We start from the raw sequence: 14,094 nt of genomic DNA, 5'->3' as shown, positions 1-14,094 counted from the left end.
CTTCGTGGGTGTCGCTGGCGCGGCGCCGGGCGGGGGGCGCGGGCGGGCGCGGCGGCGCTGCCTCTGCCTGCGGGGCGCGGCCGGGGCTGCGCGCTCGGATCCGCCGGGCCGGCCCCCGCGCCCGGCCCCCGCGCCCGGCTCGGGCCCGGCCTGCGGGCGGAGGGCAGGAGGCGGGAGGAGGAGCGCCGAGGGGCGCCCGCCCAGCGCCGCGTTCCTCTGCCGAGCGGGAGCGGAGCGGGCGCGCGGCCCGGCGGGGAGCGCGGGCTCGGGCGCCGCCGGAGCCGGCGGCGGAGGAGCGCGGGGCGCGGCGGGCCGGCGGGGAGCGCGGCGCCGCCCGGCGAGCATGGGGCGCCCGGCGCCGAGGCCGCTGCTGCTGGCGCTGCTGGCGCTCGGTGAGTGCGCGCGGCGCGGGGCCTGGGGCGCGGGGCCGGGCGGGGCGGGCGGCGGGGGGCCGTCCCGAGCGGGGCGCCGATCCCCCCGGGCCCGCGCGCTGGGCAGGTCGCCGGCCCGCGAGGCCCAGCCTCGCCCCGCGGGGGGCTGGAGAGCGCCCGGGGCCGCCGCCCCCGCAGCCCTCCCTACCTGTTGGCGGCGGGGAGCCCGCTCACCTTGAACTCCCGGGCCGGAAGGTGCCCGCGGCCCCCGCGCGCGGCCCCGGCTGGAGGGCGGAAACCCGAGCCCGGGCTCCCCGCCCCGCCGCCGCCGGCGAGCCCCTGCGCTCGCGCCCACCCCGCGAGCTGCCCTTTCCGGGAGGGGGAGCACCCCCAGGCCTGCTTCCCCCACGGCCGGGGGCGGCCCCGAGCGCGCCGTGGAGAGCCGCGGGCCAGCCTGCCCGCATTCCCGCGCGGCCGGCTCCTTTGCCGCCGCCGCCCGGAGCCGTGCGGGGAGCCGCCGCCGGCGCGTGGACGCGGAGCCCCCGAGCCCCGGCTTCCCCAACTTTTCCTACCTGTTACTTCGCCTCCCCTTTCTGTCCCGGCCTCCCGCGCCCGGCGCCCCGGGTGCCCGCGCGGTCCTGGGGCCGGCGCCCTTCCCCGCCCCCAGGAAGCTTTGGAGCCTTTTCTTCCGTTTCCCACCCGCTCCCTGCACGGGCTCCATCTTCACGGGGATCCACGTGGTTTTCCGCACCAGCCACAGAAGGACCTGGGGCCTGCAGTGCCTGGCACCCCGGGCCTCGCCTTTAGTTGCTGGGCCACTCACGGATGCCTTCGGTCAGTGGCCCCCGGGACAACTCGAATCCTGCTTGGCGCTGACGGCGGCTCGCTTCTAAGCCCTAGGGAAGGCAGAGCTCTGCAGACTGCAGAGCCGGGGGGGTCTTCCCAGCTGCGTCGGGGCACATGGCTCCTTCCACTTATGTCCCGGTGGAGGGCGCCCAGGGGAGGCCTGCGTAGCCTCTCCCCTCGGGCTGACCCAGCCCCTGGACTGCTGCTGCTGGCCCACCGGGCTTTCTGGCTGCAGCTGTGTTTTCTTCTTCACCTCTGAGGGTCCTTCTCATTTCCTAAGGGCTCATCCAGCCGCCTGCCTTCAGGTACCACCTGTATGCAGAGAGCTCCCAGCCCTTTCCCTTAAACTCCCGGCATCTCTTCTGTGGTCTCTGATCCTAGTGCTTTTAATCTTCCCCTTCCACTCTGGGACCCTTGTAAGTCCTGTTTGTTGCATGCTGCGGGAGATAACCTACACCCGTTAATTGATTCATGTGTTTCAGGAAAGCAGGGCTACGACCTAGGGTTGTGCACTGCACAAATCTTGGAGCGGCTCTTCATTTCATAGTCTGTGTGATTGAGTCCCCTAGAGCTGTGCAGTGCGCAACCTGTGTACCAGTTAAGAGGCTGGGGTGAGGTGGAAGTTTGAAAAGAATGCCCTTGAGTAACTATGGTAAGGAAGAAAAGGGAAAGGCGCCAAGGAGAGGCTGGCAGAAGCCAGCAGAAGTGAGGAAAGACAGCTTGGGGAGGTCTCGGTTCTACACCAGCGGGTCCTGCCCTGGCCGGACGTTTCGTGTCGGCTCCACACAGGGAATTTCTGCAGTGCTGTTGGCGAGCGCCTTTTCTTCCCACCGTTGTCTGAATTTGATGGTCCACATCATAGCTGCGCCCACAGACTCTCACGCCTGTGGTTGCAGGCTTCCTCTAGGAAGCCCTTCCTGTTTAAGGCACTCGAGCCCAGCACTGGTCCTGAACCTTAGCAGGGCCATCCGCAAGGTCGCGCTTCCTCCCGTGTCGCAGCCTGGACGTGACCTTGGCGTCACTGCTATCTTTGCCACCTTCACGCAGTGCCTCCGTTCTGTGCGTTTTCCTAGCACGGGCTCATGCTTCTCCCTTCTTTCCGCTTCTGCATCTGCCGCCCTAGCCCAGTCCCCGTAGGGGGTGGCTTCTGCCCTCTTCCTGGTTGACTTTCTCGGCTCATCGCTTTTCTAAAGGATCACTTTTTTGGGGTTCCTGCTTTTGTTCGTTGGTTCCTTATGTTTTCCTTGTGTTCCTTCCCCCCTTCTTCCCCATCCCCACCCCTAACCTTCACTGGTTCAGACCCTTCATTCTAGGTAAGCTGCTCGCTATTCTTTACATGGACTATATTAGAACCTTCCGGCCCTTCCGTTTCGGGGGGCCTTGGGATGTGCCCTCCTCCTCCCCTCTCCTTGCCTGTGCATTTCCATTAGTCCCTAAAATGCACTTCATGAAGCGTGCTTAAGTCCACCCGCTGCCGTCACTCCAGTACCTACTCGGCCTCGCAGAGCAGGCTGTCCCTTCCATTACCTGTGCGCGCCCTGTCTTGTCCGTCCATTTCATACGGCATTTCTCAAGTGCCCACTGTGCCCCTAAGAGTGCATTCAGTACGGGCAACTGCAGACAAATGCCCGGGACGCAGCTCCTCGAGTGGGCGGACCCTGAGACAGCTCCCTGGGCGGCAGAAGGGAGTACCTGACAGAGAGACCAAGTTCCGGGGGGAAGTGGAGAGGGTGATCCCTTGACGTGAGGACTGGGGCTGGCTCTGCTGAGGAGCTGGGCCTTGAGAATAAAGACAGTTGAAAGGAAGAGCGAAAGGGTTCTCTGGGCTCCGGGGAGGACAGAGTGGCTGAGTGAAAGCTCGTGGTTGGTTCCCACCCGGGGCTTGAGTTCCTGGGCCTGGAGCGGGAGGAGGATGCAGTGAGGGAGAAACCGCAGGCTCCGCGGCCTCCTAGAAGCCGGGGCCACGGGGCGTGGGCGTGGACCCGTGGGGGCTGCCGGGTGGCCCGGGCTTCTCCGGGCGCAGTACTTACTTAGCACGTTGTCATCTTCTGTTCCCTCATCTGACTCCTACCCAGGTGGTAGCCCCTTGGGGCGGGGACCCCCTTGTCGGTCTTGCTTACTATAGTACCCCCTTACTAATAGGCTGCGTGGTGCATGGTCGGCATTTGATAAATACTGGCTAGCCTTCTGAATAAATACATACTTGTCCCTTTATCTGTGAGCAGTAAATAGCCACTGAAGGTTTGCAGGGGAGGGAGGAGAATGGGACACAGTGGCACGTGTTGGAGGAGGACAGCTCTGGCGTCGGTGTGGAACGTGAATTGGAGAGTGGCAGCCACAGTGGTTGTGGAGAACGAGTAAGATGTGCTGTCACTTCGTGTCTTTATTTTTTAAAATCCCTCAGACTAGGTTTTAAGTTACAAACGTCTCGCATCTCTATTTCAAAGTTATAATAATGCGGAAGGGTGCTGTATTAATTAGGAAGGCGACGCTGCTCCGATAGACTCAGCGCCCAGCGATTCAGACAGCAGGAGGCCCGGGGCTGTTTGGGATGGGGGTGGGGGCACCAGCCCTGCCCCACGCCCTCACCCCGGCTGCCGGGCTCCGCCGTCCCCAGCCCGTGGCTTCCAGGACCGGTGGTTGTGCTCCGCGCTGCTGCAGCCCCGAGAAGCTAGCGGGCGCCCGGGGGAGGCGGTGCGGCAGGCCGCGGGCCTGAGTGTGGCAGTGGCACCCGGCATCCACGCATGGAGTGTCGAGTGCCACGCTGCACCAGCCCCCGGGGAGGCAGGGCAATGCCGGGCAGCCGTGTGCCAGCCCCCGCGGGAGAAGGGAGATCCGGGTGGGAAGCCAGTAGCCGCCAGCGGGGAAGGAGGTAAGGAGAAAGGAAAACAGGCCCCTCCGCCGTGGCCGCTCCCACGCGGCGTGTGTGTCTGTCTGTGCAGTGCTCTGCCTGCTCCTTTCTCAGAACTGCTTCGCAGGAGCCAGCACCTCGTAGGCACCGAGTAATAATAGCTACTATTTATAGCGTGCAATTCAAGTGACAGGCTCTTACCTCCATTCTCTTACTTAATCCTCACAGCAGCACCTGGAAAGAAGCGCTGTTATATCCCCCATGTCACAGATGAGGAAACTGATGCCAGATCAGCGAAGCGACTTACCCAGGGTCAGGTCGCTACTCCAGAGCCGGGCGGAATTTGATCCCAGGTCTCCCTCTTGCTTCTGCGGAGGAAATGCTGGCTGGGGTTGGCCGTGACCTTGTGCTGTGTGCTCCTTGAGACTGGTCTAGGAGAGGAAGGATAATCGTGGTTTGAAGGCAGAAGCACAGCTATGTTTGGGAGGGCTTAAGGTGACCACGGCCCAGACACCGTTCCTGAAGTGGCAGGTGATTCTTGGAGGAGCGCCCTCGCAGGGCCCCGCGTCTGCACGGAGGAAGGGGGCTGAACGCGAGCACGAGGCCGGCTGGCAGGAGGATCCCTTCTGAATCCACCCAGCCTAACGGGCTTTGAGGTGCCGTGGCCTTCAGAGAGTGCTTGGCACTCATTTTAGCCTTGTTAACAGAATTCCTGTATCTGCCAGGCTGATGAATGCCTGCCCTGGCTGTAATTATTCTTATTAGCCTGCTGAATAGGAGCTCTCCTTGTCACTGGCCATTCCTTACGAGGCCGCGGGGCTGGTGGGCATTTAGAGGACTACTTTGTTTTAGTGATGAGCTGCTGAGCTGCCGTTTCCCCTCTAGATTGTGCACTTTCCTATTGGCGCTGCGTCTGGCAGCTAAATAAGGTGTGTGCTTGTCTGTGTGTGCGCCTCACTTTTTCAGATGAGGTTGGGGGAAGCTGTCAGTGCAGTTCATAACTGTTCAGTTTAATTGCGTTGGTTTCTTAAAGGCACGGTAACAAGGCCACTTGACTCTGCTTGGGGAAAATAACTTGGCACCGGCAAAATTTCTTCCTAATTTATCGTACAGAAAAGGTGAGGCGCTGCGGTTGGCGCAGTCGGTGGCTGTAGATGTTGGGCGCTCTTTCCCCACGCCAACTGTGGTCTGGGAAGCCACGGCATCCCGCCCAGTCGGCAGCCGTCGTGCCCCAGCAGCGTGAGATCCAGTGGACCAGAGATGACAGCGCTGTAAACCGGGCATCCGTTTGTGTTCTTCGAATGCTGATTTTCCCCACACTACTCCCTAAGTGTTTGTGCTAGATGATGGAGTCACTAAGCAGCATGATTCAAGTTTAAATATGATGTTCTGGCACTTTAATGGCATCCTGTTTCACACCTTGATAAGCAGAGAACGTGAAGGCATTTGCATCTCTTGGGATATTTCAGGGAAGTACGGCTGCAAAGTCTAGGGTGAACTTGACTTAGAACCAGGAAGAGCAGCAGTGTGCTTAGGGGTCCCAGGCACAGCTCAGAATGTGTGCTGCCTTTGAATCCTAATAAAGTAAGGCAGTGTGTGGACAGGTGGGTTGCTTCTCAGATCTTAAAAGCGAGACCAAGCCAAGGAGGTCCTGCTAACGGCTCTTCCTTGTTCTCATTTGGGTGGGAAATTGGCCAGAACTTCCCAGCAGAGCACCATGGCAAGGGACCGTAGGGCCTCAGGTGGGCGGTACATGTGCCGCTGCACAGACGCCGGCGGCTCCCACTGGCCAGCGCCGCCTTTGGACGCCCCATTTACCCAGAGAGCCATGCAGATGCTGTCGTCTCCTGTCTGCTGGGGTTCCAGGAGGATAGGCAGCCCCGCCTTTCACCTGGGAAGCGCAGCCCTTCACCCCAGCCTTGGGGCGGGCTGTTTGGAGACTGGCAGGTGCGCAGCTCAGACGATAGGATGAGTTGCTCGTTCATTTGTTCCTCGAGTCTTGAGCCAGTGCCCACCCCTCCATGCCACGCATTTTTCTGAGTGCTGGGGGTTCAGCAAGGAAGAAAGCAGGCTCCGCTCTGCCCTGAAATGCTGGGACAGGACGCAGTAGATGCCCTGGAGGGTGGTGTCTGAGTCCAGCCCTGCCCGGATGACGGGGAGAAGGCCAAGGACTGGCCCTTGGGGACGGCTGCGACCAGGAGCAGGACAGAGAAGAGACAGCGCGGAAGGAATGGCCAGGGAGGTGGGAGAGGAGCCAGGAGAGGGTGCCGTTGGGAGCCTCCCGGGGTGGGTGCGGGTGGAGCTGGTAAAAGAGGGGTGGGTCAGAGGCTGCTGCACACCGGAAGACACAGACCAAAGAGAAGACCTTGGCTCTGGAGACTAAATTGTGGTGATCGTTAGGAGAAAGCCCCATCACGGAGGGACAGGAGGGAGTGGGGGGAGGAGCTCCGTGAGCACAGCCAGCGTAGCCCACTCTTCCGAGGGTGCCACCAGGAGATCACGGTGGCAGCGGGGCCAGGCCCCTTGAGCAGGAACCAAGGGGCCTCCGAGGCCTCCAGGGGCCCTGGGAGACTGCAGTGGAGAGGGGGCTCGAGAGGGACCAGCAAGGACCACCGCTGGGCGCGGCCCCAGGGAAGGCGGACTCAATGGAGGCCCTGGCCTTGGCGAGTGGGAGACAAGGCAGAGGTGGGGGCGGTGCGGGTGTGAAGTCGCTGCGCCCCCAAGGGTGGCCGCAGAATCCCCGACACCAGCTAGACCTCTGTGTGTTCCCATCCATTCTCTGCACATCTTAAAAACCTCCCCTCGTCTTCCTCTGGATGTCTTTTTCCATGTGGATGGGTGGAATTAGCCTACTCTTCCATATGGATGGGTAGGATTAGCCTACTCTTCCAAATGGATGGCTGGGATTAGCCTACTCTTCCATGTGGGTGGCTGGCATTAGCCTATTCTCTGTGTGGGTGACTGGGATTAGCCTACTCTTCCATGAGGGTGGCTGGCATTAGCCTACTCTTCCATGTGGATGACTGGGATTAGCCTACTCTTCCATGAGGGTGGCTGGGATTAGCCTACTCTTCCATGTGGGTGGCTGGGATTAGCCTATTCTCTGTGTGGATGACTGGGATTAGCCTACTCTTCCACGAGTTTGGCTGGGATTAGCCTACTCTTCTGTGTGGATGGCTGGGATTAGCCTACTCTTCCGTGTGGATGGCTGGGATTAGCCTACTCTTCCATGTGGATGAGTGGGAACTATGTTGGAGTCTTGGGCTGTTTGGTGGTCTCCAGTGTAGGGATTTTTGGGGGGCTTTTTAGAGCCCACATTTTCTCATTCCTGTCTGCTTAGATTTCAGTAGTTTGATTTACAAATTAACCATTATATGTGTGACTCAAAACGATCTGTGCCCTTTATAACCTTCCCACACCAAACCCCTAGTTGAAAATCACTGTGTAGAGAAAAACACTGAGGTTCAGGCTTTGGGATTAGCCCTCTGTTTGAATCCTGGCTCTTAGCAGTGGGAACCTGCTAGGGACCCCGCCTTCCCTCCCTCCTTCCTTCCTCCCTAAACCATTTTAAACCACTTCCATGTGTAAAATTGAGTGGTATTAATCACCTTCACAATATTGTGCCACCACCACCACCATCCATTGGCAAAACTTTTTCTTCACCCTAAACAGAACCTCTGTACCCGCTAAGCAATAACTCCCCATCCCCCCCTACCAAAGTCCTTGGTAATCTCCAGTCTCCTTTCTGTCTCTATGAATTTGCGTATTCTAGGTATTTCCTATCAGTGCAGTCATACAATAGTTGTCCTTTTGTGTCTGACTCATTTCACTCAGTCATGATGTCTTCAGGACTCATCCATGCAGTAACATGTATCAGAACTTCGTTCCTTTTTGCAGCTAAATACTGTTCCACTGTGTGTATACCACCTGTTGTTCATTGGCCACATTTCTTAACTTCTCTGGCAAAGGCCATGAGCAGAGTCAGGGCTGGAGGAGGGCAGGCGAGGGCTGAGCTCCGTGGGAAGACAGCACGTGTTGAGCAGACGGTGAGCCGGGCCTCACGACTTCAGCCTACGGAGTTTGGCAGCCTGGGAGCGGGAGGGAGGGACGTGGTGTGGTCTTGCCATGGGATGAGAGTGGGAGAGTAAAGGACAGAGGGATCTAGTGCTGGTGAGAACCTCAGAGACAAGGCTGGCCTGTAAGTCCAGGTGGGGTAGGCAGGTGAGTGAGGGGGAGTGGAGCTGCAGGGGCTGATGAATCTGCCGAGGATTGAGGGACTAGAGGGTGTGAAGAGGGTGAGAAGGCATCTAAAGAGGGCCAGGGGAGGAGGTCGGCGAGACAGAAGAGGTCAGGGTCAAAAAGGGAGAGCTTCTGACTTGGAGGGTTTGGAAGTTGAAATCTGGCGGTGGTGCTAGGCTGTGTGGGCAGTAGCCAAAAGAAGGATCATCTGGAGTTTTCTTTTGTCGCTTATTCCATTTGATGAATTTAGCCCTAATATTGATTAGAATGGGCCTGAGTGGACAGAGACAACAGTGAAACGCTTTAGAAGCATTAGCCCCAGGTGCTTTTTAAAAGACTTACTTTATGTATTTATTTCTTCCCCCTTGTTGTTCTGTGCTCACTGTCTGCTCTCTGTGTCTGTTCGTTGTGTGCTCGTCTTCTTTTTAGGAGGCACTGGGAACCGAACTGGGGACGTCCCACTTGGGAGGGAGGTGCCCACTGGCTTGACCCACCTCCGCTCCCCCCAGTGCTTTTAGGAAAAAGATGGTAACCCGTGACTAAGGTGATTGGAGTTTGGGGGACAGGTATGCTGGGAAGGAACCAATCGGGATTATTTTCTCCCCCAGTAATAGCGACCCCTTATATTTAGCACTTATTTTGTGCAAGGCACTCCACTTTCCATAGGTGGACTCATTCAGTAGCCCTCCTAACCCCATGCTATAGGTACTGCTATTACCCCCATTTGATAGATGAGGAAACTGAGTCACAGAAAGGTGGCTCTCCTACTTGAGGGCACACAGAGAACGGCAGAGCTGCTGGGATTCACATCCAGGTGTTCTGGCTCCAGGTGTGGGCTCATACCTGCGCCACCCTCTTCTGCCTCTGTGAGTCCAGATTGTTCAGCATCAAAAGATATCTTCAAACACGTGGGAGGAAATTGATATCATTAGCAAAAATCTGGTAACATTGGTTTCCTTGTCTTTTCGGACAGGAGGCTTGGATTCTGGCTGTAGTTACTCCCCTCGCTGGTTCTGTGACCTTGGACAAGTTGCTCAGTAGCTCCTAGTCCCCGTAACATAAGGGGTAGGGCTAGCTGATCCCAAAGGCCCCCTTCGTCTCCAGCACTCCTCGCATCCATGCTGACCCCCGCTGCCGGCCATGTGGGCTGCTGGCCCAGCCCCAGCTGCCCGGGCGCCTGGCCCACCTTGCCGAGCTCTCCTGCCCTCCGCCCGTGCTCCGTCCTCGCGGCTGCCTGGCCCCTCCTCCACCGAGGGGTGGGTGCCGAGGGGGGATCTTGGAATTGCTTGTTCTGTCCCTGGGTCAGCAGCTCCTTTCTCACTCCAGCTCCTTTCCTGTGCTGTGAAGGGTGGGCATTTCCACCAGTTCTCCAGGTTACGGAAGTGCCCTGCACTAGTTTCCCAGAGCTGCTCTAGCAAAGTACTGCAAACGAGGTAGCTTAAAACCGATTCTCTCGTAGTCCTGGGAAGCTGGAAGCCTGAAATCAAGGTGTCAGCTGTGGAGGCACTGGGGAAGTGCCGTCCCGGCCTCTTCCCAGCCTCTGGAGGTTGCCGGCAGTCTTGATGCTCTTGGCTTCTACCTCCATCGCTCCGGGTCCTGTGTAGTCTGTTTAGGCCCTTTTCCCTCTGTGTGTGACTCTGTGTCCTCTTCCTCTCTTACAGGGACGCCAGTCACTGCATTTAGGGCCCGTCTTAACTAAGAATGGCCTCATTTTAACTGCTCACATCTGTAAAGATGCTCTTTCCAAGGAAGGTGAACAGGTGCTGGAAAGGACATGGATTTGGGGGTATGCTGGAATCTAGCACGTGTCCTCACTACCAGGGTAACTGGGCTGTCAGGCAGATTTGGGGGGAAAGTCAGGGTTCCCCAGAAACAGTAAAACCAATAAAGCATTTCTGGCGGACAGGCTGTTTCTTGTAGTTTGATTGAGGATGTCAGCCTTGAGTAAGCTGGTTCAGTAATCAAGTGTCAACGCTCCGGCAGTGGGGCTCGTGTTCTCTTCCACGTTTAGCCTGTGAGTGCTGGAAGAGCCTGGTAGATGGCTGTGCCCTGTGGGCTCTCCTTTTCCTTAAACATTCCAGATCACTGCAGGATGAGATGCAGGCATCTGGAGATACGTCCAGAAAGCGACACTCCTTTGGATTTTATAACACTCCAATCAGTGGCCTTAATTGATCAAGAAATGCGTTCCCAGTGTTTGGGGACCTCCTTTCTCTGCAGTACATTTTTTGTAGGCGGTACCAGGGATTGAATCCGGGACCTTGTACATGGGAAGCAGGCGCTCAACCACAGCTACATCTGCTCCTGGGACCTCCTTTTATTCCCCTTCGTCTGAAAGGGAAAGTTTGAACTGGTGTTGGACACAGTCCCAATGAAAAGGACACGTTCTGGGAAACCCGCAGTGTTGGTAGCAGTCTGCATTCACAGCCTCAGTCCCCACTGCACGTGGGCTGCTGCCCGCCTTCCCTGGCTCCCTTGTGGTGCTGCTGCTGCTGCTGCTGCTAAGCCCCGTGCTGTTATCTCGCTCATCTTGGATGCCAGTGTCCTTGAGGCTTACCAAAAATCCTCTGGCAGTCAGTTCTGGGGGGCGTTTGAAAGAGCTGGCTATCTTGTGCTGTCCTGGAGATAAAGTGGTGATATTTGATGCCTTATAAATGCCCTGCCTCTCTAGGATGCGCTAAGAACAGAATGTTAGCTGAGTTGGGGTCTGTCTAGTACACTGCCACTGCCACTTTACTTATATTGCAGTGGGGAGTAGGGAAAAAAAGGCACAACAATAACAAAATAACAAAACAAGTTTGGCTCAGATACTCATTTTTCCGTTTACTGAAGGTTGGCACATCCACACGGTTTCTTCTTTATTAGAAGACATTATACTCCATCCTCTTTGGCTGGCAAATCCCTACAATAATTTCCAGGTTGAGAACACAGCGCTGAACATTGGTCCCTGAGTGGCCAGGGCTCGGAACCTGAACTCATGAAAGAGGAATTACCATCTGGGGCCTGCTGTGGCCCACAAGAGTCAATACTTAACATGGTTAAAAAAAAAAAAAGAAAAACCACCCGCAGAACTCTGGATTGGCTTTAGAATCAATCTATGGACGATTTAATTACATTTACAGAACAAAATGTAGATTTGGAACAAAGGCGTAGCTTATGGACGTTAGAAAGGGGTGAGAGAGGAGAGGCAGAGGGAAGAGGCACCTGTTAGCACCATCTTACATGCAGAGTCAGGAGGTACGTCTACAGTCGGGGCACAGGAAATAGAAGGTACTATGGTAGCAACAGAAAAAAGAAGGACCCCAGGGCCCAGCAGACTGGCCGGTGGTGGGTGCTTTGTAATGTTAGTTGACGTGAACTGTCGCTGTGACCTTGGAGGAGTAAAGAAGTTGCGGCCAACTATGACTACGCTGCAAGACGAGGCCTTCGTCCTGTACCTTGGGTCCCGTCTTGTTAACATCGGCATCTGTTGTTCCTGGCGTTCTGAGGGCAGCAGAATGGTCTGTAGGTGTTTTGTTGTTGTTGTTTTTTTTGAGGTACCAGAGCGGGGAATTGAACCCAGGGCCTCATACGTGGGAGCCTGGTGCTCAGCCACTGAGTCACACCGGCTCCCCTGAGTCGGCTTCTTCGTTTGTTTGCTTGTTGTTTGTTTGCTTTCAGAAGGCACCGGGAACCAAACCCAGGACCTCCATTGTGGGAAGTAGGTGCTCAACTGCTGGCCCACATCGGCTCCCCTGCAAGTGCTTGTTAAAGGTCTGAGTGGTTGACTTATTAGATGGCTATGCGAGTGGGCATTGTCAGAATGACAGGGATGAAATGGAGGCCAGGAGGTGATGTGAAGGAGCTCCGTTGGGCAGGTGGGACAGGGGCAGGTAAAGCATGTCAGGTGTGAAGATGATGGGCGTGGCTTCTCAGAGGTGGGGGAGATAACCGGCCAGGTTGTCCTCCCATTCGGGGATTGGCTGGCTTGAGCTGGAAAAGCAGGAGGGGCCTCAGAGGATAAGTATATTAAACCCTGGGGAGGGGGTTGGTGGAGAGGAAGTGTGTGAACAGGTCCTCAGATCCCACACTGGGGAGTCCTGGGGCTCCCAGGGAGCCAGCCTGCCCAGTTAGATGACAAGTCAGGCCATAATGTGTTTCAGGTGGTGCTTCTACAGGATGACAGCTCAGGAAGCAATTCCTGACGCTCCCCTTAGGTCGTTTTTCAGAGCATTTCTTCCACTGACTATCACCTGATGGGGACCACAGACCAGGTTTAGGGGAGGAAGGAGGATTTTTAGTTGGTTTCCTGTGGAAAGGCGGTTTTAAGCCATCACGTGATCTATTCATTGGAGTCCCACTTTAATAACAGTTTATTCCTCAAGGACGTTGATCCGAAACGCTGAGATGAGTCCAGAAAGCTCAGTGCATGCCTGGCTTGTGAGTAGCTGGGCGAAGGGGCTCTTACCCCACCTTGAGAGCGTCACAGGCGCAGCAAGGTGCCATCCACTGCCGCCCGTGGCTGTGGCCCCGGGTGGTGAGACCGAGTTAGCTTACCACCCGCCTGAAGGTGGCGGTCCCGCGGAGGACGTGCGTTTGAGCCTACGAAAGTGGCAGTCATCTGGCAAGCTCTGCGTTCCGTTAAATGTGTTCATTTAAGGCCTTCAGGCCTCAAAACCCTTTGTGAAAGCACATGAAAACTAAGCCCACAGTCAAGTTTGTTTTTTTTTTAAGGAGGTCCCAGGGATTGAACCGGGACCCCGTTCATGAGAAGCAGGCGCTCAAACCCTGAGCTACACACACCTGCTCCCCGTAGTCAAGTTTTGACGACTCCTTTTCCGTGGCGTTTTCCCCAGCATCCCGCACTCTTGGAAATGCCATATGTGACCTTTACACACACTGCCTCCCTTTGGTTCTCGTTTGCCCTGGAATTGTTGCCAACTGTTTGATCATTTTGCTCTCAAGTCAAGCTCCACTTCCCGGGAGAGGTGAGAGCGCTCTCTGGCCCGGAGGTGCGGCTAGCGTGGCCGGGCTGGCCGGCGCCTCTGTTGTCGCGCTCATCGAGCCACGTCCTTTCCTTAGAGCACGGCCGTCCTTTTGTGCTCCTGTGCTCGGTTGTCTGGCTCACCCCGGACTGGCAGCGGGGCCCCGTCTGTTCCCCATCAGTATGAACTCAAGTCTGATGATGAAGTGATGCGTTTAGAAGGCCTGTGAGTGAATGACTGTCCATCATCTGCACACATAACACGAGCTTAACATGCAGGTATAAAATCTGCTCTAGCGCCAGCCTTTACTCGGAGCGGGGCAGCAGAGGTTCTCTGTGCTTTCTGACCCCATAGTACGTGCACTGTCTTTTTTGTTTTGTTTTGTTTTTTGCTTCTGTCACAGTATGTCAAAAAGAATTGCTTGTGATGTCATTTCTAAGATAGAGGTTTGGGGGGTAAATGAGGAGAAAATGAAGTCTGCACACTGAAAAGAAGGGATGAGAAAGCCCTATCCTTCCTCATGTGGATTTTCTTCTGTTTTTTTTTCCCCTTGGCAGCTTGTGTGGAAAACACAATAATCCTTGGCTTCTCCGGCCCCTCCACCCCTTCCTTCCTTTGTGGGGTGAACACAAACTTCCCTGTCTCCAGCTGGCACCCTCTCCCTTCCTGGGAGTCGTCTTGGTTATCCACATGCTGGAAAAGCCGGCGTCCTCAGCTCCAGTGCGTGCTGCAGGTGCCCCGTGGTGGCTGCTGTGGTCCACTCCTGGGGTGTCTGCTTGTTGTTGCTGCTCGAGCACGCAGCCGGCTCTGACCTGCGTCTGGA

At 56.6% G+C, this 14,094-nt stretch overlaps 1 protein-coding gene across 1 annotated transcript in view; it reads left to right on the top strand.

The window, feature by feature from the left end:
- The first annotated feature begins 269 nt into the window (after positions 1 to 269).
- PTGFRN (prostaglandin F2 receptor inhibitor) overlaps positions 270 to 14,094 on the top strand; it is an 83,119-nt gene continuing 69,294 nt past the window's right edge. Inside the window, exon 1 of the mRNA XM_058302984.2 lies at positions 270 to 392. Coding sequence (XP_058158967.1) covers positions 344 to 392 — 49 coding nt within the window. The 5' untranslated portion in view covers positions 270 to 343. The remainder of the gene's footprint in view (positions 393 to 14,094) is intronic.

Source organism: Dasypus novemcinctus, chromosome 9, assembly GCF_030445035.2.
Source record: "Dasypus novemcinctus isolate mDasNov1 chromosome 9, mDasNov1.1.hap2, whole genome shotgun sequence".
In the NCBI taxonomy this organism is placed as follows: Eukaryota; Metazoa; Chordata; class Mammalia; order Cingulata; family Dasypodidae; genus Dasypus; species Dasypus novemcinctus.
The sequence above is the reverse complement of the archived record's forward strand: the minus strand, read 5'-3'. Positions and strand labels throughout refer to the sequence as shown.